Raw genomic sequence first — 27,849 nt, 5'->3', positions numbered from 1 at the left:
TTTGGGGGGTCTGTTTACGAGATTTATTTTAAGGGTCTGTTTACGAGATTTTTCTTTGGGGGGTCTGTTTACGAGATTTTTTGGGAGGTCTGTTTTGACGAGATTTATTTTCAAGGTCTGTTTACAAAAATATTTTTTGGGGGGGGTCTGTTTTTACGAGATTTTTTGGGAGGTCCGTTTTTACGAGATTTATTTTCAGGGTATGTTTGCGAGATTTTTTGGGGGGTGTCTGTTTTTACGAGATTTATTTTCAGGGTCTGTTTAAGAGATTTTCTGGGGGGGGGTCTGTTTACGAGATTTTTTGGGGGTATGTTTTAACAAGATATTTTTTTGGGGGGCGGGGGTCTGTTTTTACGAGATATTTTTTTGGGGGGTCTGTTTTTACGAGATATTTTTTTGGGGGGTCTGTTTTTACGAGATTTGTTTCCAGGCACTGTTTTTATACCATTTTTTTTCCGGGTCTGGTTTTACAATACTTTTTTTCGGGTTCTTTTTGTTTTTTTTACCAGATTTTTTTCGGGATCTGTTTTTACCATCTTTTTTTTGGGGGGGGGGGGGGTGTTTTTGAGGGAAAAAAATTCCAGGGTCTGTTTTTCCCAAAAAAAAAAAAAAAAATTACGAAATTTTTGTGTGTGATCCAAGACCAGAGTGAAAATCGGTGCTCGACTTGAACGACTGAAAACCCAGAAAGGGCTGCAAAGTGATGGTGGCCCTGTTTCTACTGGACAGGTAGGTTGACTTTATGTCTTTGCAATTTTTGTGACACAACACGGTCAACACTGTGTGATACTGTTATTATGCGCTGGTGTTACTGGTATTAAAACAAAGAAAGTTAGTTGGTCTACCCCATACTTTTTTTCTTAAAAAAACACAAACCTGCAGTAGTAAAAAAAAATATCACAGTTAAACAAAACCAACCCATACGATTGATGGCATTATCTTCAGACTTCAAAAGTAGTGTTGTATACATTTTTATGTATGTACATTCCTAACATGTTCATCTCTACAAGGTGCAAATAAAAGTATTTTTTACAGTACAGACAATGGAGAATTAAAAACTATGAAGAACTGAAGGTGGAACATGCTTATTTAAGAATAACAGACAGATAAGAACAGTTCATGTCCACATGCATGTGTGCTTTAATGGTCGATAAAGGGCAGTCTTCAGATAAAAAGAAGAAATCATCTTATTCCCCTTCTTCGTCTTCCTCACCTATCTACTCTTCACCTTGAAATACAGCGACTTTCCCCTAGTCGTCCAGCTGGCAGAGGCATGCCACTCCGCGGTTAACCCAGTGCTTTTGTGGCTTGTCGGAGGGCAATTCGATGGACATGACATAGTTGGTGGAATGGCCCGTGGTGGACAAGGTCCCTCTGCGAGCACTGGTTTTGTAAATGGGAGAAACGTAGATGTTTTCATGCTTAAATGTGGACATCTCTCCAGGTCTAAGCTTGATGATGGGTAAAGTGTCAAAGAGAATCTTGGGCTGGGACTCCCCAATGACCATGGCCTCTCTGTCCCAGCGTGCACCTTCCATGAAAAGGCCTTTAACGTAGGCTCCATCCTCTGGCTTCTCTTCCATGTGTTTCTCCTCTTTGGTGACCTCATATTCAAAGCCGATGAAGTCGATGGGGATTGTGTACTTCCTGGCAAAATTCTGAGACACTCCAGTAAGAAATGACTGAGTGAAGTAAAATCCAGAAAGCCAAAAGACTGGCGGCGGACCTTGATCTATCCAGTCTTGTAGGAACTGCAGCCTGGCTAGCAGATCGGTCACGTAGCTCCCCAAGGGCTTGAGAGAGGGGTATGACTTTGCCGCCCACATAGCAGGCAACTTGCCCACCAGCATACTGCTGAAGATGCCTTCCAGCTCAGAAGACATAACGATCTGGCCCTTCAAAGCTTTTTTGATGTTCACCAGACTGTCTCGCACCACAACTGTGAGTCGATTGAAGCGGATTATCTCCTGCCTCAAAACGGTATTCATAGATTCCTCGTATACGACGGGGTATTTTTCGATCACCCTTTCCGTGTCAAAGTCTGCTGGCAGCTTGGAGAGGATGTCCTCTGCGAGCTCATCTACTACTTCCTGAGGAGACTTAGCCCCACCTCCCATCTGTCTTGGCATCGTCAATAGCACTCCTCCCAGGAGCAAATTGGTTTCTTGATTGTCTTTCGTGATGTCGGCATTACTGTGAAGTCCAAAAACGCAAGGATCGGGACAAATTGGAAGACTGCGAATATAGTCGACGTATATCTCGTAGGGTCCATGAGCTGGGATATAATACTGATTTCCCTCACACAGATTGTAGCATTCCTGACGTATCACCTCCCAATTGTAGAAGATGGACAGGAGTGACAGCAGCAGACGTCTGTCTTTGTCATCTGTGACCCTGCCTCCATAGTTGCATTCTCCTGTAAGGTATGTGAGGGCTGCCAATGGAACCTCCTCATACTCATCCAGGAACATCTGGATCTGCCTGATGCTGATCCTCAGGTCAGACTCATTAAACTCGTATGGAATATTCCAGCCCAGAGGCCCAAAGTTCCTCCTTTCTTGTACCAGTGCATGGAAGAAGGTCAGACCAAACAAGAGCTTTTGCCAAATGTCTTGTTTTTTGGAGCTGACAAAGAAGGCAGGGTCAGAGATGGGGTGACTCTGGTAAGAGCGCAGCAGGTTGGCTCGTATTCCTTTAGGCGGCTCATTTGTCATCTTCAGCCCGTTCTGCAGAATACTAACTGGGAATTTGTCAGAAGGATAACTAGTTAACCACAACCTAAACTTGGTGCATGTGTTCTCTGGGGTGATGGTTACTTCACAGATCCTCTCCAGAGCGGGCATCCAGCTGGTGGCCAGGTGGCAGTTTTGTAGCACCACCCATGTGCCCTTTTTGATGGCTTTGTTAATCATCTGAGCCGCGATGGGTCCCTGTCCCTGCCCGAGGGAAATGGTTTGTGTTCTACTTCCCCCCATTTCAAGGTCATCGGCAAACTTCAGTAGACCTGCAGTTGGATCAGAACCTGGTGACAACACAAAGATGAGAGGAGAGCAGCAGTTTGAGTCTTTGTAGCTCTCTGCCAAGTCAAAATTGGGTGGTTCAATGAAAGCCTGTCCCATGTTAGCAACAATAAAATCCTGCACAGCTGGAACCAGTTTATCTGGCCTGAAGCATCTGATCACAACCATTCGATCCATCCCCACCAAATAACTCCACTTGTCCGGCAACTGCTCTTTATGAGGGTGCCCTGAGTCATAAAGCCTCTTCCATTCATCTATGTTGTCTTTGACATATTCAAATAAACCATCCAGGTTTGGCAGTTTAGAGCTCATGACAATCTCAGTCCAAGATTTTTCAGATAGCCACTCTGGGGCAGGGTTAGGATGTGGGTTATCCAAAGCAACGCCACCTGTCAAGAGGAAGTGCCAAACTTGGTCGTCAACCTTGCCTTTACTCTGCATTATGCCTACAGTGAGTAGCAGGGAAAAAAGCAGCTTATCCTTCTCAAAAAGTGAGCGGCAGACATTTTTATAGATGCATAGAGTAAAGTGTTCAACGATGTTGTCAATTCTTTGATTCACATCATCGCTCTTCAGGCTCTCAGCGATGGAAAACAGGTAGAGGTGGAAGAACCAGGTCAAGGAGTACTGATACATGGGTTCAATGTTGGCCAGTGTCGAGATGCAGAAAAACAATACGGAGGAGTGCTCTGCCACAGGACGATAGCCCATACGGGTGTCATCAATCTCTTTCTCTGTGACACTGGCAATTTGTTGCTTCTTAGAGATCTCCTCTGAAAGAATTTTGGAAGAAGACAAGATCTTAACCGCACCCTCGTCCTCCAGGATGTTGCCCTCAGAAGAGGAAAGGACTTGCAAGATCTTATCCTCAATTTCCTTCAGCTGTTTGCTGTTGGCTGCACTCTCAAGAATGAGCTTGTTCTTCTTCTCTTCAAGTTCAGGCCTCTCTTTGGCTACTACAAGGCCCAAAAGCTGGTCCTGTAAGCCTTGTGGGGTAATCATAAAGTTCAGAATACAGACTTTGGCAGCCACTTCAGGGAGATAGTGAGGGTTCCTCAGACCGGTGGTCATGTAGAATTTAAATTCTTTAGAATATTCCACAGTATTCTCACCTAATTTCATGTACTCAACACCTTGCTGTTTGAATGTCTGCTTCAGTAACACAGGCTCGAGTACAGGTGTAAGTTCCTCTCTAACATTCTCCAAAAGAACAGGATTCCCATATGGAATACAATTCTCCAGTGTCCTCACATAGTTATCATCTGATAGTTTGATGACGGAGAGCTTATTAGCCTTCTCCATGTTCTTGATCCACTTGTTGGCTTGACCTTGAGGGTCTATCATTAAGGGCCAGCGTCGGGAGTTAAAGGCAATGATACCATTGTCTGTTGAGAAAGAGTCCACTGGAAGCCCAGCAATCTGCCACGCTCTGATGGCCACCTGGTTACCCAGAGTGGAGCTGAGAGTGAAGTCCCCAGAGCAAGGGATTCTCTTCTCTTGGCACACCTTGTGCCAATTTTCCTGACATGTTGTACGGAACTCTACAGTAAATGCTCCAAGGTAGGATATGGTTCCTGAAGATAGGAGGATGTCACCTGTCAGGTTGTTGTATCTTATCCCAAGCTGCCTTGCAGCCTCTGTCCATCGGTCTTTCTCACCACCCAGTCCTCCAATGAGCTTCTCTGCCCTGTCCAGCTTCTCAGAACACAATTTAATGTTGTTTTCAAGATCTTTCTTCTTCTCAATCATTTTCGCCAGGTCTTTATTCAAGCTCTCCAGTCTGTCCACTACCTCTTTCAGCTCAGCTTGCTTCACAGCCAACGTTGCCATCTGTTCTGCAACCTCTTGCTCAGCTGCTTTCAATCTCTCCTTCTTTGGTCCTACAACTTTGGCTACACGCTCATACACTTCCATTGCCCGCACCCACTTACAGAGACCCTCACAAGCCGATGACACAGTTTTAATTTTCTCGGGCAAGAACTCAGGGTTGTCAATATATTGGTCTCGAATTTTCTTGATGTAAGGGACTGGGATGTTGTCTCTGTCATAGGTTTTGAGACTTTCCAAAAACTTCTGGTCTGCCAGGAGTTTCTTTGAAGGGCCCCAGAATTCTTCAACCATCTTACCGGAGCCACTTGGATCAGGTTTTTTCTCAGGTTTGATGCCCTTCATGATACAGATGGACTCCATGACGAGTTTAACTGGACCAGGTGGATTCTTCATAGACTTAACTTCTGTGATATGAGCAGGTTTTAAGGTGTTTAAGGCTGACAGGGCAGCTTCCAGAGCAGGCAATGCTTCTGCCAGGTCTTTCTCACAGTCATCTTTTATTTCTGATGCTGCTTCTGCTGCATCATTAGCCACTTTCTCGTCAGCAGTCACAACTTCTTTCTTGGCATCCACTTCCACTGTTTCTCCCTCTATCTTGATCATCATCTGATCTGTCTCAGCTGAAGTCTTGATGAGGTCTGGCTGCAAGTCTGTCAGCTCCTGCTGCATTTCGGACACCTGGGATGCAGCAAAGTCCAGTTTCTCGAGACCAACAATATATCGGTTCCTGGCAGTGTCAACTTCATCCCTTTTATCGCCAAGAAGATTCTTAAATGTGAGGATGAGTTCAAGGTAGGAAGTTGGTGTGACATAGTTGTGTCTTCTTAATCTGGAAAAGAATGAATGGGACAAATCCACAACGCTTGTCTGGAAGTTCTTGCACATTTCCACCACCTCTAGTCTGACTTCCTTCTCCATTTCCACGTCTTCTAAGAACTTGTTGGCCACCATCTCCAGAGCATCAGTTGGCCATGCATGAAACCAGTCAATGGTGCAACAGTTGATGAGGGAGGGGAACATTCTAAGTCGATTCCTAAATGCATCACCAATGGGACTCATGGCGAGCACGATATGAAGGTTTGACTTCACACGGTCGATAAAGAAGTTGTACAGCGAAAGTGGAGATGAATCAATCTTTTTGCCTTCCATTCGGGCGATTCCTTGAGCTTTCTCAAGAATTTCAGCACGTTCATCAGAAGGAAAGATGTTTGGCACATCACCAGTGTTGAGGAGCATGTTGACGTCTTCCAGCATGGCCTCATCCTTAATTTGGCTGTCATTAAACAGGAAAACTGAGTTGGTGCCTTCAACACCTGCTTTAAGCATCATGCGTTTCAGGTCATCTCGCCAGTCTGACATGGTGTAGTTTTTGGTTAGCTCAATTTGGAACAAGGTGTAATCATTGATAAAGGTACCCAGCTTTGTGGCACTCTGACGCCCTGAGCCTCCAATGCCGACGAGCAGAAGGTGGCCGTTGTCTTGTTTCAGCACACGACAAATGCGAGAAATGTGCTCAATGGCAAACTTGAACATAACAAGAGACATGGGTGTCTTGCTGCAGTTGTTGTACTCTTCCAGGTAGCTCTCCATAACGTTTTGCAATACATTGAAGTCTGTGATTTCATCATAAACCTTGATGTCTGAATCGGGATCGGCATAGTCACCGAAGAACAAGCTTCGGATGCACTCATCCACTACATTGCCATCTGGACTGAGGTGGCCCAGGAGCTGTTCCATGCTCTGCCTGAAGTACTTCATTGTTCTCTCTTTGACAATGTTAAAGAACGTTTCTTTGTCATCGTCGCCAATGAGTCGATCATAGAAAACACGGTAGATCTCATGGATCCATAGACGGATCAGTTTGTCCTCTGCCTTCATGTGTGTGTGTGGAGCCAGGAGTACACCTCGTATCACTCGAGCAAAGTCTCGCAGGTTAAAGATGTAGTGGGATTTCGATGGTGTGGGAAGGAAGCTGTCTATTGTGTCTTGATAGACTGTCATTGTCGCCTCGACCATGGTCTTGCCCAAGTCGATGAAAGAGACGTCAAACCCTTTGCCAAAGTGCCAGTCAGTGATGGAACTGAATATCTTAGATAGTGTTTCATCATCAAAGCAATCAATTGTGATGACGTTCAGATGTCGAGTGAAACGCCCTGTAATGTCATTCCTCCCTCCACCAGGTGGCCCCATTGCAGACATAAACAGCACATCCACTATGTTCTGTCTGGAGGTGTCCTTCCTGTCATACCAGTGGCGGTGATCAATCCACTGCCTTAATATTTCAATTGGGGGTTGGGCACCATAGATTTCTTTGGCTGGCATGTTCAGATCGTCAACATAAATGACACACTTTTTTCCTGAAGGTGGTCCAAATGTGCCCTTTTTCCTTCGGTCCAGTTTTGCCATGATGATATCTTGCGTTTGATTTGCTGAGGTGCGGGCTGAGAAATTGATGCAGTTTGGAGTGTACTCTTCCTTTGGCAGCATTTCCAAAAAGCTGTTGTTTATGACAGATTTTCCAGTTCCTGTAGGCCCCACAAACAGCATGGGTATTTCATGTGACAAGTATGTGTGCAGGAAATACAACTGACGTGCTGTCTCCATGGTGGGTATAATGAGGTCTGACACATTAGCTCCAGGTGCAATGACATTCTCTTCTTTTGTGATTAATTCTGTCCATATATTCCACCCCCCTGGTCCCTTTTTATGGAAGTAGAAGTCATAGACAGAGCCTGACTCAGGGAACATGTTGTTCTTTTTGAGTGTAAAACTCTTAGGCCGACGGTGCTCTGGGTTTTTGCCAATTACCAGGTTGCGGTAGAAGACATCAAATTTCTTACGACTGTCCCCACTGATAGTTCCACCTAAACTCCATACAGCTGAAAACAAAAACAGACATTGCAGCCACACAATTATCTGCTGGCTGGATAATGTCTGTGCACCCTTGTTTCCGGATACCGAGATTTCATCCATCAAGCAAGTATACAGATTCATTAGACTATGGACCAAGTGGATAGGAGATGTTTGAATCACAATGCGACACTCACAGTCTATAAATTCCAGACAGGGTGGAACTATCCAATCAAACAGGTGAGAGATCATTGCTCTATGTTTTGATTTCAGCTTTTTGGGCAGAGTGTTCATGTACGAGTCTCTGAGAGGAGTCCAGCCCAGCTGGTCAGGTTCCATGTAGATCATTCCACACCTACTCACGGTAGCTGGGGAGGCTTGCTCCAGGTCAGCAGTTTCAAAGATCAGACTCATCTTAGCACTCATCTGTATGATCTCACCACTCATCAGACAAAGCTTCTTGTTGTCATCTAGTACAGTGTTCATGTTCTCGATCCAAACGGCATCAATAGGCCCATCAAAAATGATCCACTGTCGATTTTCTGAGGTGGACATAGCCTGATTCCTGTAGCTGGTAGCCAGGACACCGTCAGACCACTCATGGCTGACAGGATCAAAACAGCCATACAGCTGGCCCATGGTAATTGATTTCGGGTTGATGATCTGGTGGCTCACTGCATACTCATCCATCAGCTTGGCTTCATAAAGGTCTCTGAGAGCAGCTGCAAGAACCTTATAAGAACAAGTTTTTCCTCCAAGAGGGTCTCCGACTATCATAAAGCCATGGCGTACCAACATCATCTCATACACCTGAATAATTTTGCCAACAAACCATGAGACGGGCTGGAGGTTGAGTTTAGCAATGTTGTCATTGAGAGCCTTGAGTAGGAGATCATAGTCTGGTTTTGGAAGTACAACCCCAGGAAATAAGTCAGAGATGATGCCCTGAAACAGAGGCACGTCCTGTGCCAGAAACTTGGCCATATTGACGTCCATCAGCGCCCTAAGCAACAGCACGCTCTCATCCTCGTCCAGGTACTTCAACTTCAAATTCCCTGCTGCAGTCAGCACAGACTTCACAGCTCGCATACCATAGTCGTAGTGGTGCTGGGAGGACAGCTGTTCAGAGCACAAACGGTATGTGGCCACGATCTTCTGAGCCAGGCTCCGAGATTCAATGAAGCCCATGGAGTATAATGAGATCTCTGCAATGAGACCATAGTCTGGAACCATCATAGCCACTGTGCGGAAAAGGGCCTTCAAGTTGTCAGGGAGTTCGGCCCTGCCAGCATAACCAGGGTTCATGGTAATGAAGACATTGCACGTTGGGTTGAGAGACAGCTCTGTCCCCTCAAACATAAAGGTCTTCAGATCCTTGGCAATGGCCTGTTGTATACAGAGGATCTGCTGAGCCACCACAGAAAGCACCTCCACCTCAATACGATTGAACTCATCAAAGCAGGCCCAAGCTCCAGACTGGGCCAGCCCTTTGAAGAATTTACTCATGGCTTTGTAGTCCAAGCCATCAGAACAGTTGAAAACAACACATTGTTTAGCCAAGGCTTTTGCCAGATCTTTTGTAGTCTCAGTCTTGCCAGTTCCAGCTGGACCTTCTGGAGCTCCTCCCAAGTTCAGCTTCAAGGCCCCCATGAGTGTTCTGTAACAGCGGTCTGTAAGGGGTGTGATGACCAGACGAGGGGAGTTTCCTAGATATTCATAGCCATATTTCACACACGTAGTGATCATGCGCAGCATCACTTCCTCATTCTCCCAGAAGTAACGCAACTGAGAAATCCAAGCAAAGTCATTCAGCGTGGACACACAGTCCTTGTCCAATTCTGCCACAACATCTCGGGCATGAACATCAATCACAATGAGTGCACCGAGGGTCATCCTCGCTCCTCCTGGGAGTGCCCCACGCACCAGCCCTACAATGTCAGCAATCTGGGAGTTACACTTCTCAACATAAGTAGGCAGAGAGTTTGTCTGGATAGCTTCAGACACTTCACTTGTCCAAAAGATGGAAGAAGCACAAATGACAACTTGGCCTGGCCACTGCAACACCCACTCTTTTCTGGGCAGCTCTGCATACTGATTCACACCTTGATGAATAACATGTCGAACACTAATGAGCATTTGGTGTTCCACCTGCAGTAGCCACTTCTCCACCATTCCATTGGCATCGGCAGGATTGATCTTTTCGGTGAAGGGCACAGTTTCCTTTTCAGAGCTGATTATGCCAAGGATCTCCATTTTATCTGAGAACTCCAGTTTTGCGATGCCCTCGAAACACTTCTTCAGATGAGGTTGTACACACAGGGGGTCTTTGGTCTGTGACAGAATCTCCAGCAGCTCGTCGTTTGACAGAAAGAAGAACCTTGGGAAAAAGAGCCTCTTCTTTTCCAGGTAGGTATTCAGACCTTTTTGGATATCATCTAGAAGCACATTGGACTCCTGCAGGCGTTCCAGCATGTTGAGTTGGTCTGTAGCCACCAGAACATGTGTATCTCTAGCAGCCCCTGCAATGATGTTCTTATAGCATACGTCCACAATTCCAAACTTGCGTCCCTCCTCAGGCATCTGTGCAATGATGTCCTCAGAACTAAAGATGGGTTCGAGGTAGAGCCAAGTGGCCTGACACTTCAGCAGGGTGTCCAAGATGTCCTGCATACTCACCAGCTTGGTCTCCCATTCCTTACACTCTGTCTCTATTGGCTTAATAAAAGGAGAAGCTTTCATGGTCTGTGTCTTCATAATGTTGTCGTCTAGAAGCAGCTGGATGTCATCGACAGCAGATACAATTTTGAATTCTGTATCTCTGTATTGACTGAGAGAGAAGTGGAGGTCAGACCAGTCATTTTTCATGTTCTCCAAGGTCTTTTCAAGAGCATACTCCTTACTGGCTAATGCTCCAATTTCTTCCAACTGCTCACCGAAGTTGGAGAGCCCCAGGTCCAACATGTCCATCAGTGAGCTTTTCTTGCCCGGTTTAATTTTGAACCCCACTGTGCTGCTAATCATGTTCCAGTGGTGGGTTTTGATGCCGGGGTTACAGATGGTTGTCAGGATGGGCAGGTGCTTCTTGAACTTGTCTATCTTGGTTTTGCAGTTTTTGGTCATGCCACAAAGCCCAGGAAGATCAGAAAAAGACTTGTTCAATTTATGCATGGTCCTCCACATGACATCCAGCTCATCAGAAATGCTTTCAGCATTTAGATTTTGAAAGGGACCATTCATCCATACCTCTGTATTGAGCTCAAAGTTTAGAGCCGTCCTCCAGAGCTGTTCATGAGGTTGTTTGTTAGATATCAGAACTTGCAGCTCTGGGAATTGCGTTTGTTCCTGGTCCAGCATTCCCTGCTGCCTGTTGATATCTTCTAGTTCATCGACAGCAGACTCAAGGTTGGCGGTGATTTCAGAGAGAGTCTGCACATTCTCTTTTATCTCCTCCATGCTCATGCCTCCTTTCTCTTTAAAGGCCAGTATCTCTTTGTCCACACACTTCAGCCTCTTGTCAAACTTTTCAGTCCGCTTTTGAAGATTTTCTTCAACTCGTTCTCTCATGGCAGCCAGACGGGTCTTGCTGTCATCGAGCTCGGTCAGGATCTGTTTTGGCCACTGAAAAACACGGGCATTCAGCTTTATGTCATCAAATGACAGAGTGGCGTAGTCCAGAAGGAAGGCGAGGCGGTGTTTTGCTTCATCAATCTCATCTTTCAGGTTTTCAAGTGTCTCTTCAGTGGTCTCTCTAATGTACTGGTAAAGAGACACTACTTCCTCTGTAGTTTCTGGGGTTCCTCTGAGTGTAGCGGTAATATCCTCATACTTTTCACAGATCCCCTTGTTAAGCCCTCGGTTCTCTTCCACTGCAAACGTTAGAATCCTTTCTTTCAGTCTCTTACATTGATATTCCATGTCTTTATTTAGCTTGGCTGCATCTAGACGAAACATAGACATACGCACTATGACAGGCATTGAGGAAACCTCCTTCAGTGTGTCGTTTATGCTCTCAATTTTGCTGGTAAAATCCGTTAATGAATGATTCTCCTTGAGGAACGCCGTCATCTCCTCCTCTGCTGAATCGTCCAGTAGATCGCTGTATCTTTGATACACTTGCAAATACTTCTTAGGTCCAAACGTGTTTTTGTTGAAAACGTCCTCAATTTTGTTGAAAACCTTAGCAACTGACAATTCACTGGGCTTCACTGTGCGAAGGTAGATGTTTTTGGGATCTGGAAAGTTACAATTCACCCTTGGCAGATTTTCAGTACTCTTGAGAATTTCCACAAAGGCTCGATGGATGATCTCCCAACATTTCTTCAAGCTCGGACAGAGGTCGACTCCATGCTCCTCCATTTGTAACGTAACCAGCATAATCTGATCTTGCACATACTTCACCTCATCAAACACATCTCCAAAGTCATTGCCCTCCTCGTGGACTATGAAGAAATTGAGCAAGTCCTTTAGTGATTTTATGACCAGGCTTCGAAGCTGCAGTGCCATGAGAGCGGCCACACAGTTGAAAAACTTCTGCTCACGAACTGGAGACATCTGCTCGTTCTGGTGTATGAGGGGAAACCACTGGTCGCTGAACGTCTCGAACAGTGTCGTACACTGAGGCAGCCACTGTTGGACGAGTTCTTCTCTCGCATTTTGGCATTGTTTTTGGACAAAATCGTCAAAGTCGGACGGCAGCAGAGGGAGGTTGGCCGAGACGAGGTCCTCTAGTTTGACAAATCTCAAGGATGAGAAACTGGTTCGCCATATGTCTTCAAGCATCACCATAACGTGATTGACAGCAAACAGATGATGGCTTTGCCACTTGCGGTTCTTCCTGTAAGTCACCGACCAAGGCACTGGTGCACGGATCACCCTCCTCGGAATGATCGGGGCAACGCAGGATATGGACAGTCGCTGGCACTCTGATGGGTCAGTCAGAACATAGTCCATTATGCCCTTCTTGATGCTGCAGTAATAATCTTTCTTAACCTCCTCATCCAAGTTGGCCCTGACTGCCTGGATATATGTACTACTGTCCTCAGAGTCCGGAGGCAACTGACGCAAGATGTGCAGCTTCTGCCGGTAGGGTTGTGGGACCACCGCCGAGTCGGGGATGCCGGTGGTGACGTAGTACATATACCTTTCTAGATCGCTGTCATTGGGTTGTGGTTGCGTTTCTCTTATCTTCTCCTCTTGGCTATAAATGATGGCCAGCTGTTGCGAAGGACTCATCGGCTCTGTTCTGTAGAAATAGTCAGTGGGGGTGTAGCTGTAAAGGAGGTCTTTGTAAGGAACTGCCACCATCCTTGTTTGGGGTTGGAAAACAGGTGGGTACAGGCTATTCATGACTCTCTGGTGCCTTTTTGAGGGTCTGCCTCTGCCCGATCTCTTCTGAATCGCATTAGAGACGGAGGCGACCTTCGTCTCCTTCTGTTGTTTCATCCTGCTGATCGGTGAAACGATATGACCGCGCTCCATCTGTGTTTTTAACTTTACGGCCCGTTTGGTAGTGCAGGCTGTTTTTGTGTTTTCTCTTTCCTTTTCGCCTTATTGTTCACACGACGTCATCCTCCGAGACCGGTGGCCGCGCTGTACGTTATTTACACTTCCGTAGTTTTTTGCTTGTTTAGAAGGCGTCAAAAGCCTTTAATGTGGTGGTGACATAATCATGACATCATAGTTTCTAAGGCAGATGTAGTTTAAAAGCAATAGCACAAGCAAATTCCACTCCATTCTATTCAGGGGAATTTAGGGAATTCCCTAAATTTGGATTATATCTTTTGTTTTTTTATTATTGTTATTATTGTTGGTGTATTTTTTTTAATCTGCTGTTTACTCTTGGGATCATTATTATCACATAAAATCCAACCTCCTTGTAACAAGATCTCTGTTACGTGACCAATTATTTTATCGAAAAAATCGATTCACATATGAATCGCGATTCTAATAATCCATGATTCTGAATTGATTCATAAACTTCAAAAATCGATTTTTATTTTTTTTTAAAGTTTCTATTTTTGAAAAAAACACCAGTTTGTGTTATTTGTGTAGAGTTTTTTTTGTAACTTCTGGGAGAAAAAGGCAGCTAGTCTGAGCTTTTATTTATGCAAGTTATTTTTTTGTACAGTAAGTAAGTTTTTATTTTATTTTGAATGAATAAATGTTAACTTTTGCCTTAAGTTTGCCTTTGTGTGATCACATTATCACATTATCTCATACAAACTGTATTGTTTTGATGCCATAATTTGCCTTAAAGGCGCCATATGTAAGAATGTGGCCAAAAACGGTTACTACATTCAAATTCAAAACACCGAGGTCTTTTAGGTTTCGTTTTCTGACGTAACTGGCAACTTGCGGTTGCTCAGCAGCGGAGACTCTACTGACTGCAATGATTGGTAGACGGCGGTAGGTGGCGCCACATGACAAAACATGATTTGCAGTCTGCAAAATATTTTTTTTAATAATGAAAATATTTTGTCTGTACTGTTGTTGTTGGTGAGTTCAGTTTGTTATATGAACATTATTCCTGAGTCTCTGTGACATATTAGGAAGATTTTACGGCCAGTTGCTTTAGATTTATTACATAATGCACCTTTAACACACTATGCATTGTATTCAATTTTTGAATCAAGAATCGAGAATCGTTTGAATCGAATGGTGAGCCAGCCAAAGATTCACATCCCTAATATTTAATACAATCAGTCAGTTTGCTCTCCATTCCCTACATAAATATTTAATTCTAGTGTTTTCTAATGCATTTATCAATGGTTCAAAAAGCTAGATTTACATACGTGACTGCATAATATTTGCAGTATGCCTTTAGTACTGCATCAATTGTTCAGGTGTGACTTCAACATTCAGAAAACGAATGCCATTTTCGCTCCTGTATGGTTTTCTTTCAGCCTTTGAACATGCACACAGAATTAATTGATGCAGTCGTTCCCGATAATATAAAAAGTAGTAGCAGACTACAGACTAGAAAACCAGACAGTAAGTGGTTGCAGCTCTGTTGCAGTGCATCTGAGGCCACCAGATGGCAGTGTAGGCTCACTCGTGTTTGCGTGAGACTCCTGAATCTCTGCAGACCGTTGTCGCCGCTAAATGAAAAATGCAGCATCTCTTGAGATCGTCGAGTCGTCGTTGAATCTTTGTCATTGTGCTGAGCAACGGCCACGGTGATGCAGATCACTTATCGTAGAGCGGAGTCTTACTTTCTATATATATATAGGAGACATATACACAACGGAGATGCTCTTTTGCTGCAATTGAATTGACTCTCAACGGGAATACTTCAAATTGACGGGTTAGCGAATAGCAAATCTGCGACTGTGCGCGCGCTCGGTTTAAATAATTCAGAAATGTTTGGAGGTTGAGTGCAAAGTGTGGCTCAGATCTCAGCTCATCATATCACCATGTGAACTAGGTCAGCTCCCTTAGTGCTCGGAGGCAGATTGACTCCAAATGAGATGAATACTGTATACATGAAGAAGAAGAAAGGCAGGGTAACGGTGATTAGCTCAAAACCAATAGAGGTAATGGAGGGCCAGCGCTAATTGGCATTGTGTGTTCCGCTAATCCGTGTGTGGGTGTTTTTGATTTCATCGACGATCGCAGATTATGAAATCTGAGACGTGCAAGGGGAAAATTACGTATAATAATTCCACCTTAACGTGTGTCGGTAAGAATTCAGGGCTTTTATTTTGAAAGCCTTTGGGGGATTGACCTTTCTGTGGTTTGTGTGTAGCTTGAAAGAGTAGAATAAAGCTGAATTGATGTTAAAGTTTGGCCTATTTGAAGCTATAAGCACTATGAGACATCTGACCCTAGAAATGCTAGTTACATTGCATGAAATACCTTCAGACAAACACCAGGGGGGAGTATTTCACGGCTTATGATTACAACTGTTACTTCTACAAGGGAGAATTTGTTAAATCTGTTTCCCAAAAGTAAGATAATATAGCTTTCAACCAGATAGTGTCGTTACTTGAGCAGACAAAAGTACTTTTTCAGTCGTTCTAAATAAGCCTTGCTGTGCATCTGCGAGACTCATGCGTGGCTGTGAAAATGACTGTGAAAGACACGTACGGCAGGTAACCAACATTTATTTACCATTATCAACTTTACAATAAAACCAGTAACATCTGTCAACATTAGCAAAATAAAGAACAGAAATCAGTCCAATGTATTTACAAAGACAAAGCAGAATCAGGCTCACATACGACAGATAAACAACTCTGCTTCATATCAAACCGCAACAGTGAACATAGCAAGCTTAAGTGTTCTTCTTCTTCTTCTTTTTTTTTTCATAGTAAGGTAAAAATCAAAATGGTCTATTTTTTTTTTTTTATATATATTTTTTTATTTTTGTAATTATTATTATTTTTGTTCTTTAAACAAACAAAGACATAGCTTCTCTGAATCTTTAAGATGGTTCTCTATAATACACCACAAAATACTTCAAATTTGGGTTAAAATATAGGAATGTAAAAAGTTGGCGAGTCTCTTTAATGTTTTTTTCTGATTTCATTTTTTTTGTTGTTGTTGTTGTTGTTGTTTATATCATTTAACAGTCACTTCAGGTGGTGGTGGTGGTGGTGGTGGTGGTGGTGTCCCAGCATCTGGTCTCGCTTCAGGGAAAAGATTCTTCCTTCCTTCCTTCTTCATCCATCTATACTTCATGGTGTCAAATAGCTTGTGCTCTAGCCACTACAAAATCCACATAGTGACCAAACCCCCCCCCCCACACCCCCCCCTCTCCCCCACACACACACACACACACACACACACACACACACACACACACACACACACAGCCTCAAAACTCAGTCCAGGTCCAGATGTCAAGCAGTTGACCAGGGAAGTGATCCGGTGAATCTCGTCTGTCCTCTTGTTGTCATGACGAAAAAAGTGGCACGTCGAAAGGAGTCTCTCACATACATGTGTATATATTTACATATACATATATCCATATACATATGTATACATATACACACATATATATAAATATATATATATACTTTGAATTTTCTCTCTCTCTCTCTCGCTCTCTCGTTCTCTCTTTCTTTCTTTCTTTCTTTCTTTCTTGCAAAACAGTTCAACCCAGTTCATTTGCGAGCTCGCGGATAAAAATCACTCCTTCTTTTCAGACGGAGCAGGGGTCGAGCTGCTCTCCTCTGTCGGTTTCGTGGCCTCGGCGGCCGGAGCGGCGGCCTCCTTGGCCTCCTCCTTGGGGGCCTCCTCTTTCGCCGGGGCCTCCTCTGCCTTGGGGGTCTCAGCCGGAGCAGCAGCAGCAGCAGCAGCAGCAGCAGCAGCAGCAGCAGCAGCAGCAGGGGCCTCCTCCTTCACCTCCTCCTTCTTCTCCTCTGCTGGAGTGGTGGCTCCGTTCTCGGCTGGCTTCTCCTCGGACGCCGCCGCCGCCGCATCAGCATCAGCACCAGCAGCATCAGCAGCGGTGGCGCCGTCCGCCGCCGCCGCAGCAGCCTCCTCCTTGACGGCGTCGCTCTTCTTGCTCTTCTTCAGGTTCAGCTTGAAGTTGAACGACTTCTTCAGGGAGAACTTCTTCTTCTTCTTCTTGGGGGTCTCCTTGGCGACGGCCTCGCCCTCGGGTTTGGCCGCCTCGCCGTCCGCGGCGGGCGCCGGCTCGATGGCGTCGCCCGCCGCCACCGCCTCGGGCTCCTTGGTCGCCTCGGCGGAGCCGTTGGTGGCGGCGGCGTCTCCGTCGGGCTTTGTGGAGACGTCGCCGTTGGTTTTCACATGTCCATTCTCCTGAGGGGGGAGGAGGGGAAGAGGGGGGGATGAAAGAAAAAAGGTGTCACAAGATAATCCAGAATAATAATTCACATGCAGCAAAAACACAAAGATCTATTTTTTTTTTTTTTAATTATTATTATTTTTAAATCGTGTGATATCTCTTATTCTTTGCAGAGCATCGTCGTCAAAGCTCATCACATTAAACCACCGTGTCTCCTCGCTCGGGGAGGCGACGCCTTGCAGTACTCTAATCGGGCGATAGGCGGCGGTAGTGCCTCACAGATCGCTGTGGGCACCCAGACAGACAGCGGCTCAACAAAGAGACGGCTGGAGCTCATCGATGAATGAAAGAATGAAAGGGAGAAAAAAAGAAAGAAAACCGCTTCATTTTGCTGTTATTTTAAAGAAAAATCCAAAGAAACTATCGGAGTGAAATGAAAATAGTGTTAAATAACGAGGTGCGAGTGAATGTGTGTGTGTGTGTGTGTGTGTGTGTGTGTGTGTGGAGGCGGTCATTTACATTCATAATGATCCAATAATGATCCCAAGAATAAACAGCAGACTATAAAAAAACCCAATAATAACAATAAAAAAACGATATAATCCAAATTTAGGGAATTCCCTGCTGTATATTTATTATCTGAATCCAGACTGTGACAGTCGGGCTTGTGTTTTAAAGAAGGGAGGAGTAGTCGAGTGTCTACGTGCGCTCATGATGCCTCCTCCTCTCCTCCTCATCACCTCCCCTCCCCCCCAAAAATCTCCCCTTCCTGCCTGGCACTATCACACGCGTTGTGCGGATTTTTTTTGTTGATTTTTTGATTTTATTTCAAAAATGTGTTTATTTTGAATTTAAACAAACAAAACCGAATGAAAAAAAAATTAAAAATAATAATCAATTTCGGTGTTTTTTTTTGGTCATGAGCTGCAGACAGTGATGCTCCAGAAAGCCCCACCTGACCGTGTCCATGTCACAATTCCAAGTTGCATGAATTCACCATCTACGTTTTCTTTTCTTTTTTTTTTAAATGAATGCACATTTTTTTTTAGGTCATAATAATAATAATAATATTAACACTAATAATAATCACCTGTCCGTTGGTTTTGACAGCTGCAGCATCACCAGCGTCTCCTTCTCCAGGAGCAGCGGCTGCAGCGGCAGCAGCGTTCCCCTCCGTGGCCACCTCTCCTCCTTTGGATGCCTGGGATCCCATTGTCTTCGGTGAGTTTGTGTTTTCCAATTTAAAAAGCAAAAAAAGGCAGAAAAACTTTTCAAAAAAAGAGAGAGAGCGATTATTCGGATTTTTTTTTTCTTTCTTTTTCAAAAAAAAAAAAAAGAAAAGTCAATCCCAGACCAAGTTACGTATCCAGCGGTAAAGAGTCTGTAGATATAGTCCCGTCGTTGGCTCCTGCGCTCACTCTGGCAGACGGAGAGCCTCTAAACCTCGACACTGGTTGAACGCAACGCTTCAACACACAGCCGAGTCCCAGGCCCCGCCCATGGGCGGGACTCTGCGCGAGTCTGGCCAATCAGCGTCGCGCCTAAGGGCACGTCCAGCCAGCGCTGGCCAATCGACTCCGACTTCCTAATTGGCCCCGCCCCCCCCTGAGTGAAATCAATTCAGCTCAAAGGAAAATGTCAGTGTTTTACAGCCGTACAAGTGTTACTGTGTCATATGTTATCACATCACTAAATGTCCATAATTATTGTGATAAAATCAAGACAAGACATTTAACTAACTTAATTTAAACACGCATTGTGCCAGGACAATAGTCTCACAGGTGAGTTAAAACAGTTTAAAATAATATGCAAAATACACATTGTAAATTAAGTAAGTATAAGGATAAATAACAGCAGTTTAATCCAGGACAGAAACATATAGAGTATAGTTTAGTCTAGTATTGTATATAGAATATAGGGTATGGAAACATATAGTATATAAAATACTGTAAATATGCAAGTATCTATCTATCTATCTATCTATCTATCTATCTATCTATCTATCTATCTATCTATCTATCTATCTATCTATCTATCTATCTTACTAACTAGCTATTTCGCTAGCTATTTGTATATCTAGCAAGCTATCTAGCTATGTATCTTGCTAGCTGTTTTGATATCTATCTAGCTTACTAAGTAGCTATCTATCTATCTTACAAACTAGCTATTTTGATAGCTAGTTATTTATTTATCTAGCTATCTATCTTGCTAGCTGTTTTGATATCTATCTAGCTTACTAAGTAGCTATCTATCTATCTTACAAACTAGCTATTTTGCTAGCTAGTCGTATATCTAGCAAGCTATCTAGCTATGTATCTTGCTAGCTGTTTTGATATCTATCTACCTTACTAACTAGCTATTTTGATAGCTAGTTATATATCTAGCAAGCTATCTAGCTATGTATCTTGCTAGCTGTTATGATATCTATCTATCTATCTATCTATCTATCTATCTATCTATCTATCTATCTATCTATCTATCTATCTATCTATCTATCTATCTATCTATCTACACTTGTTACACTTCCATATATCCAGTATATATCCAGTATATTGATATTTATTGAACCTATACTGAATCTAATATTTGAGAACTCTATATCAGGAGAAATGTTGTAATTGAACGATTGCCCAGCTCTAAATCTATACTCACTAAATATTGACTTTGTTCCATGTGCAGTATAGTTCATTGTTCATTGTTCTGTGTTTAACTCGTACTTTAGCTCATGTTTTTGATCAACCTGGCGTAACAGATGCGTAAGTTCACGTTTTTATCTCTCAACGTGAACTTAACCAGTGACATTAGTGAGGTTTTAAGGTTAAAAAGCTTATTTCCCAACACAAGTATTGACTGTAGTAAATGTATCTATCATGACACAGGTTGTTACCGCTGCCAAGTTTGCGTTTTTTATGTTTTTGCCCACATCTCAAAAAGCAGATCATTGATTTTGATTCCATTTCTTTTTACAGGGAGCTGTTTTATGGCCCAAAGAAGAGAAGGAAACTGAGCAGGTCAGTTGTTAGTTGACTCTCTCTCTCTGACTTTCATTATCAGTCGATCCAGGAATCATTTTCTCGCTCTGCTGATTTGTTTCCTGGAATGTTTTGGTGACATCAGAGGCAATCGAAACAATTTCAAATCGCTTTTGTTCTTTTAAAGAATCATTATCTATAAATGATGAATCACAGCGGCAGAGCAAACGGATAAAAAAAAAGAACAAGCAATAAAAGAATCCTTTCACTTCTGGTTTCCTCTCACTAAAGGTTGTGACATGAAGTGATTCACTCCACGGTTTCACTTTTAAGTCGGGCTTAAGTTTCGAAATGTTTGACAAAAAAACAACAGCAGCAGCAGTTGTTGTTGTGTAACAGATGTTTGCCAGAAGCAGATTGTCGTATTAGTCAGGTGTGATTTTTCTGCAGCTAACGAGTTATTTTTCGTAATCGATCAATCTGACGATTATTTTCTGCGATTTTCCCCTTATAATCAACCCTCAAAACGTAGTGAGCTCTGATGCGGGCTTAAAAAGAAGTGGAAGACAAAATTACCCATGACGCTTTGCGGATTCAGCGATCCGGCTGATATTTTTCAACAAAGATGGCGGCCACGTCTGCCGAGGAACATTTTCGTTGTAATATATTTTCGCAAATAAGCACGTTACAATGTCGAATTGTGTTTGAATATGTTGGTTTGATACACGTCCACAGGACCGTTGAGCTTTGAACACTAATGTCAGAAAATAGTCGACGATTTATGAAAGCAGCTAGCTAACTAGCTAGCGAGCGGCTACCAGAGCTGCATGACGGGCAAACGCTCTCGAAGCACCAGCCGCTAGCTAGCTCTGCTACGTCTGGGTAGTTTCGTCAGTGTTTTGGATGTGTGCAACAGCGTTCACTTGAATACGAATACCCTGGACTTGTCAGATTTAGCGTTAGCGAGGAGAAAAACAAACCGATGTTCCGCCGGCATTTTTCCTGAATGAAAACAGTAGCACTCTCCATCGGTAGAATCGTCAACATGTGACGTTGGTTAGCACGTTCGTTACGTTTACTACGCTAATTTGCATATATATACAATTTCATAAAAGGTCTTAAATACAATTTTGAAAGGTCTAAAAAAGCGTTACATTTATTTAAACCATGCATAAACTTCAGTCTCACGTTGTTTTTTATTTTTAAGATTGCGATAACAACAATAACTACAACACGGAACTAAAGTAGGTCACCTGTGCTGCCCGGTGAGAATTTATCGAGCGCCACTAGCTAGCGTGCTGTGCGCGCGCCGTGGTGTGCTACAGCTTAGCGTAGCAGCGGAGAAAAGTTAACGAAAGGCCACAACTAAGCTGAATTGCAAGTTCAATGATTTATAGCTCCAATTTTCCTTGATGTCTTTTGTGCTTTTTTTGCCAGTACGGATTTGAAATGGGTCTTAAATTATATTCATTATGGTCTTCAAAAAAAGTCTTAAAAAGTCTTACATTTGACTTGTTGAAAACTGCAGAGACCCTGGAATTGTTTCAGCTCTAATAAGAAGGCAGTGTGTGATGATTTAAGCCTTTAGAAACAGTCGTGGAAAAACACCTCGGTGTGTTTATTCTGCGGTTTGCGCGGCAGCGATTGGAAATAAGTGAAATCTAATTTTGATGAGAGGAGTTTGTACGTAAAGTTGAGAAGGAAACACTGATTTTGCCTCATCGTTTCAGCTGCTCACGGCCAACAATGAGGAATTTACAGGCTTTACATTGTTCTCTGTGGATACTTTCTTTTCCTTCTTTTGTTGGTAAACCAGATCACTAATGGCGCTTATCGCACGTCATGCTGTCTCCTCATGGCTCCATGACTGAGTTTGTTGTTCACTTCCGCTCGTCAACAACATACCAGGAGCAAAATATGTTAGTGTGATGATGATCACGCACATTCCACCTGATCCTCTCCCTCACACACACACACACACACACACACACATTCCACACCACATCAGCTGTTAAAGCTATAAATTTCAGTTACGCTATAGGAGAAGACTTCAGTGTTCCATGTCACAAATTGATCTTCACTGCAGCCAATCAGCCCCTAATTGATTTTGCGAGACTCGGGGAAAACTTGTGGAATGCGTGTCTGCAGCTCGTCTCCACGCAAGACGCCCTACAAGTTCACATGTAAAGACGTGCGCATGTGTTTGTTTGTGTGAGTTTATCTTGTAAATTAAGAGTAAAGCAATGACGAGTTAGACCCTGAACCACATCGAATAACTTTTTAAAAACGCGTTTCTAATGCTTTAAAGACGGTGGATACGTGCATTTTGACGGTCCACGCAAACATTCGTCCACTGTGGTGAATACAGACGACGTGATAAACCTTACATCTTTGTAACTGTGAAACGTCTCAATATAAAACCACTGACACTTTAATAAAAGTTGAATAAATCCACTTTAATGTGTGATTTCGGGCCCCGATCCGGTCCTTCCAACAACCCGATTTTAGGCTGATTATCTGGCCAAATAATCCTGTAGTAGTGCGAGGGAGTTTAATAGCCGCGTTTTTGATTTTACCGCTATCGGACGGATCAGCGTCCGCAGTATAACCAACGAGAGCGAGTTGACCCGGGAAACGGATGTTGCGTACTTAAAGGGATAGTTCGGAATTGTGGACGTAAGACCTATTTTCCAACTCAGCCGGTGTGATGGAGACGTCTGGAGATATGTACATCGATAGTCTGCCGTTACAATTGATTTGCCTCGGGTGCACTGTGGAGTCGGTATGAGTGTTTCTAATGCCATGCTAACGTGTACCATTGACTTGCGCTAGCCATAGCACCAGCGAACTCGGCAACTAGAAGAACATTAATCTGGCGATTATTGTCTCGATTCATCGGCGAATCGATGTCCAAAATTCAGAACTGTCCCTTTAAGGGTGATAACATGCCAGGCTGACTTTGGGATGATGCAAGCGACACAATCACTGCTTTATTATTATTAGCTTTAATAAAGGGCCCCAAAATCTAACTGTTGCTTAGGGCCCCATGAAGGCTTGGGCCGGCCCTGTTGGCAGCCAACGAGCTAACATGCATGAAAACGTACCAACCGTCATGAAACGAGCCTAAAAAGGTGTGTGTTGCCAGTGGAGATATCTAAGATATCCATAAGGAAGCGCAGAGAATTAAAATGTAATATAAGATGTTGTGATTATTGTCCTGATGAATAGCCGATTAAAAAAGTGGACAGGACATAAAAGTCAGTAAATCCCACGTCTGAAGAAGAAGTAGTCTTAATCTAAACAGGATTATTATTATTATTATTATTATGAGGAGTCAAAAAGAAAAACCCAGGAGATAAACTCTCCTGTCGCTCAATCTTGAATGTACTTGAATGCAACAGAGGCTTTTCTTTTATCTTCTTCTCACAGTTTGGTGGACAACCTTTCTCACTCACACACACATGTATCACACTGTATCTACAGTATCTCGCCGGCCTTGTAAATGTCATAATAATGTGTCCACTGTGTGCTGTGGAATGCCTGGCACGCAGGCCCTCTTGACTCCTTAAGCCATCTTCTCCTGTCAATGGGTTTCTTCAGCCCGGGCCCCCCGAGGTAACTCAGTAACTCAGTAACTCAGTGGGGAGAGGAGGAGGAGGCGGCGAACGAGACGACGCCATCGTGGTTTGACGTCGTTTTTTTTTGTGTGTGGATGGAACCACGTCGTCAAGTGCTGTTTTCTTTCATTTAAAACCCCAACGATGTCCCATCGCGGAGGCAATGACGGCGTCGGTGAAGGCGGTGACAAGGCACCGGCTCGTCGCCCCACTTGACACTTTCCTCTGTGTTATGTGTGCGTTTGCACATGTGTTTGTTCCACTGTGTGTTATGTGCATATAAGGGAAGCATTGTCATGGCACAATGCTTCATACATGTGCAGAGAGGACATCAGCTGTGACGGGGGTTCATATAGACGTGGCGAAGGTTGGAATGCAGAAAAAAGGAGGAGTTGTTTCTGATCGGCCTGAAACAACTGAGGCCTTAGATGGGAAGGAAGGAAGGAAGGAAGGGACGGACGGTGGCCACGGCGTTTAGATGCAAAAGGAATGACGTTATAGCACGAGTGGTAGCAGGGGGTCAGGTACGAAGGTACGAGTGGAATAACGGTCTACATACACTACCGTTCAAAAGTGTCAACATTTTTGGTGTTTTCCGTTAAAAGTCAGACTTTTATTCATCAAAAGAGTTGCAAAATGGATAGAAAATACAGTCAAGACATTGACATGATTAGAAATAATGATTTTTATTCAAAAATAAAACTGTTCAGCTGTGCTAACATCATTGCACAAGGGTTTTCTAATCATCCAATAGCCTTCTAACGCCATTAGCAAACACAATGTACCATTAGAACACTGGAAACGGGCCTCTATACACCTCAATATGTACATATTCCATTAAAAACCAGACGTTTGCAGCTAGAATAGTCGTTTACCACATTAACAATGTATAGAGTGTATTTATGATTAATTTAATGTTATATTCATTGGAAAAAAAAGTGATTTTCCCTGGAAAATAAGGACATTTCTAAGTGAGCCCAAACTTTTGAACGGTAGTGTATATGCACAGTTTAGCTATCGAGCTAAGGCCGTAGTCCGACAAAGACAAGCAATCGGACAACTCGCCGAGTATACGTGTGAATTTATCGGCCGTGTAAGTCTGACTACGCCTCTGTAGGTGGCGCTGTATCTTTCGATGTAAGTTTCCCGTTGACCTTTACGTCACAGAAAAACTGTGTGTATTCTACCTGCTGTAACGTGATAATCGCGGGAGAAATTAGACAAGATGAGTTTATACGTTTTGTCGTCTCCTTCCTCTTCCATGTCAAAGACTGGGGAAGGAAATATCAGAACGCCAAGCCCGACTCCAGTCCGACTAAGCGTACACATGCAGGAGTAATCGGACTACGAATGGCATTATCCAGGCATGTTAGTCCGACTAAGACGAGCTCGATTTTGTGTTTACATGACATTAAGAAAACCAAATTGTTGTTTTGGTCCAACTAAAATCCGACTTTTTACATGCTGAGTGATATGTTTTGTAGTCGCGGCTCTTTTTTCTCTGGAAACTTCAACATTTTGTCTGCTGAAAAGCTACACATTTCTGTGGCCTTGACCTATTTTTTTTTTTTTCATTGGTAATTTTCCCGACTTCTTTATTGTGCTCATCCACAACAGAGCCCACTTGTATTCATTTCAGCGCTTTTGTTGATTTATTTTATTATTTTTTTCTCTCAGAGACACTTCTAATGCCAAAAACACATTAATGCTTCCCTCGGGGATTATTGGCTTGGTTGTTCTTGACTTCAGGATGGCGACGTTTACAGAATAATTAACGTTGTGTAGAAGACGTCACAACACAATCAAGAGCTGTATGAAAACGTCAAAACTAGGTATTGTGCTGCATTTTTAGAAAGTGGCCCACATTTTCTACAGTGCGTAGTATTGGAAAGCTAACACGTGGGTTGACGGCTCACTTAGCGTTATAATCATGTTAGACTCAGGTGATCTGACATTTGTGAAGGAGCATTATTTCTTCTCCTTCACAGGAATTCCCCCCCCCGACGCTCTGGGCTCATGTGCTTTTCTGCTGAGTCAGGGTGTGTCACCGTGAGGACGGTGCTTTCCAATCGGGCAGCGGTGTCCAAAAGGGCAACTGTCACATTACCTCAAACAGAAAACAAAAACAACGTATAAAGGCATTTGTTACCTAACGGCAGGTTGTAATTGGGTCAATCAAACCCTTTCATTTTCTCCATTGTTTGATTTCACGCCGAGCTAAACCGCTCTCTGCCTCAAGGGGGCGTGTCTCTACGACGTCGTCCCTGCCCTTTGACCTGGACTGCTACCACCCTTTGATCACATGACTGGAGGTCATGGCCCGAGGGTTGTCACACATCTTTACTCTGAAACCAGAATGCTTTGCTCTCTACAAGATGGAATGTTCCTTTATAGGGAGGGGGGGGGGGGTGTTCTGCATGTCAGCGTAGTGTGTCCTGATGTTTGTTGTGGTAGTGGGGTAGGTTGACTCCAGGTTTTGTGTTTCTCCATTCCCCCCCCCCCCCCCTCTATGTGTGTGTGTGTGTGTGGCTGCTCCTCACCTGGTCTGATCAGTCTCCACACCTGGGTGCAATCACCTCCAATCACCCGAGAGTACAAGAACCCTGGCTCTTCCACAGCTAGCTCAGTGGTAGCCACTGTGGTTCCTCCTGTGCCTTTAGATCTTCTCAGTCCACACCATCACTGATATCCGGCCATCATGAGCAACTTCCACTAATGAACCCTTTTTTTTTTTTGCCTCCTGTGTTTGCTTTTTGGTCCAAACCAAACCCAAGCCCTAGCCACGTCAGAACAGAACCATCTGGCCATGAGTGGAGTGAAGAGCCCATGTTCTCGGACTAGCAGACGATTGGAGATTTCTGTGGAGACGAATCAAGGCCAGGTAAGAAGCAGCCACACACACACACACACACACACACACAGGCAGGGGAAATGGAGGGTGTTAGCGCTAGCTAGCACCTCAAACATGACATTTCTCATGGGCACACTTCCAAATGCAAGGCGAGGAGATATTTCCCAGGTAAACCAGCTCAAGGAAACTCGTGTTGTTGTCACGTTTGTTTCCCAAATTGCGTAGCTACATGCTAACCACGTAGCATAAACCGGTCCACATGTGTTTCCAGGCGTTCTGGAGATATATTCCAGATAGATTATTGTGATCGAATCACACAGCGAAGACCCGGGCGTCATATTTTTCGTATACCGTCGGGTGTTAGATGTTAACCACAACCCCTCGTCAAACTGACCCGCGTCTTTTATCGTGTAGCAGGAATCATTTATTTTTCTCCTCGGCCCTTGCTTTCATTTGGTCTGGCTGTGTAGTCAATGAAGCTCTGTGTACGTACGCCTGGATGTTGGGCTGCGGATGAACTCTTGCCGCTTAAAGGCCCCCATTGTTCTACGCCTCGTCACCCTATGGATGAGCATCACAAGTCGAGCTGGAGGGGAAGAGAAGAGGTAGCAAGAGAGAGAGAGAGACTTGAGGATAAAGGATTATGGGTATTATCTAGAAACTGATCTGATTACCGGAAAAAAGAGAAAAGTTACTTCCATCTTTTCATTTTGCTGTCTTAACCGCATTCTCCCCCTTTTATGTATCATCCGTTCGAATCAAAAGCGGCCCCGGCTGCACTCGCCGTCTCTCAAATGCTTGCTCGGACGTACGAGCGCTGACTCCTTAGACCTCACAGAGGGACGACGGATAGCATACGGCTCGGCGTTTGAGCTGACAGATGTCACACACTGGACAAATAGAGAGCAAGAGGGAAAAAATAATCATGACTCAAGCTTTGAGCTGCTTCACCGGGCCT

General features: G+C 43.9%; 2 protein-coding genes across 2 annotated transcripts; both read right to left on the bottom strand.

Moving 5' to 3' along the window:
- Positions 1 to 1,250: 1,250 nt before the first annotated feature.
- Positions 1,251 to 13,178, bottom strand: LOC310935671 (dynein axonemal heavy chain 3-like; the record flags this gene model as incomplete). Its single annotated transcript, XM_083899605.1, has 1 exon — positions 1,251 to 13,178. One exon carries the CDS (start codon positions 13,176 to 13,178, stop codon positions 1,251 to 1,253), a length of 11,928 nt encoding a protein of 3,975 aa, XP_083755731.1.
- A 3,358-nt stretch (positions 13,179 to 16,536) lies between these two features.
- Positions 16,537 to 18,825, bottom strand: marcksl1b (MARCKS-like 1b). Its single transcript, XM_083900053.1, has 2 exons — positions 18,542 to 18,825; positions 16,537 to 17,465 (listed from the first exon to the last, which is right to left on the bottom strand). Exons 1-2 carry the CDS (start codon positions 18,662 to 18,664, stop codon positions 16,830 to 16,832), a joined length of 759 nt encoding a protein of 252 aa, XP_083756179.1. The 5' UTR covers positions 18,665 to 18,825; the 3' UTR covers positions 16,537 to 16,829.
- Positions 18,826 to 27,849: the final 9,024 nt, after the last annotated feature.

The sequence above is a fragment of the Microchirus variegatus genome (genome assembly GCF_963457635.1).
Source record: "Microchirus variegatus genome assembly, chromosome: 13".
In the NCBI taxonomy this organism is placed as follows: domain Eukaryota; kingdom Metazoa; phylum Chordata; class Actinopteri; order Pleuronectiformes; family Soleidae; genus Microchirus; species Microchirus variegatus.
Note: the sequence above shows the minus strand (reverse complement) of the source record. Positions and strands in the feature narration are given on the sequence as shown.

Bases quoted from the DNA above. Each gene is read 5' to 3' on its own strand.
- marcksl1b (XM_083900053.1), bottom strand. From the start codon at position 18,664: ATGGGATCCCAGGCATCCAAAGGAGGAGAGGTGGCCACGGAGGGGAAC. The intron at 17,466-18,541 runs GTGATTATTATT...CTCCCCCCTCAG, and splicing joins CTGTCAAAACCAACGGACAG to GAGAATGGACATGTGAAAAC.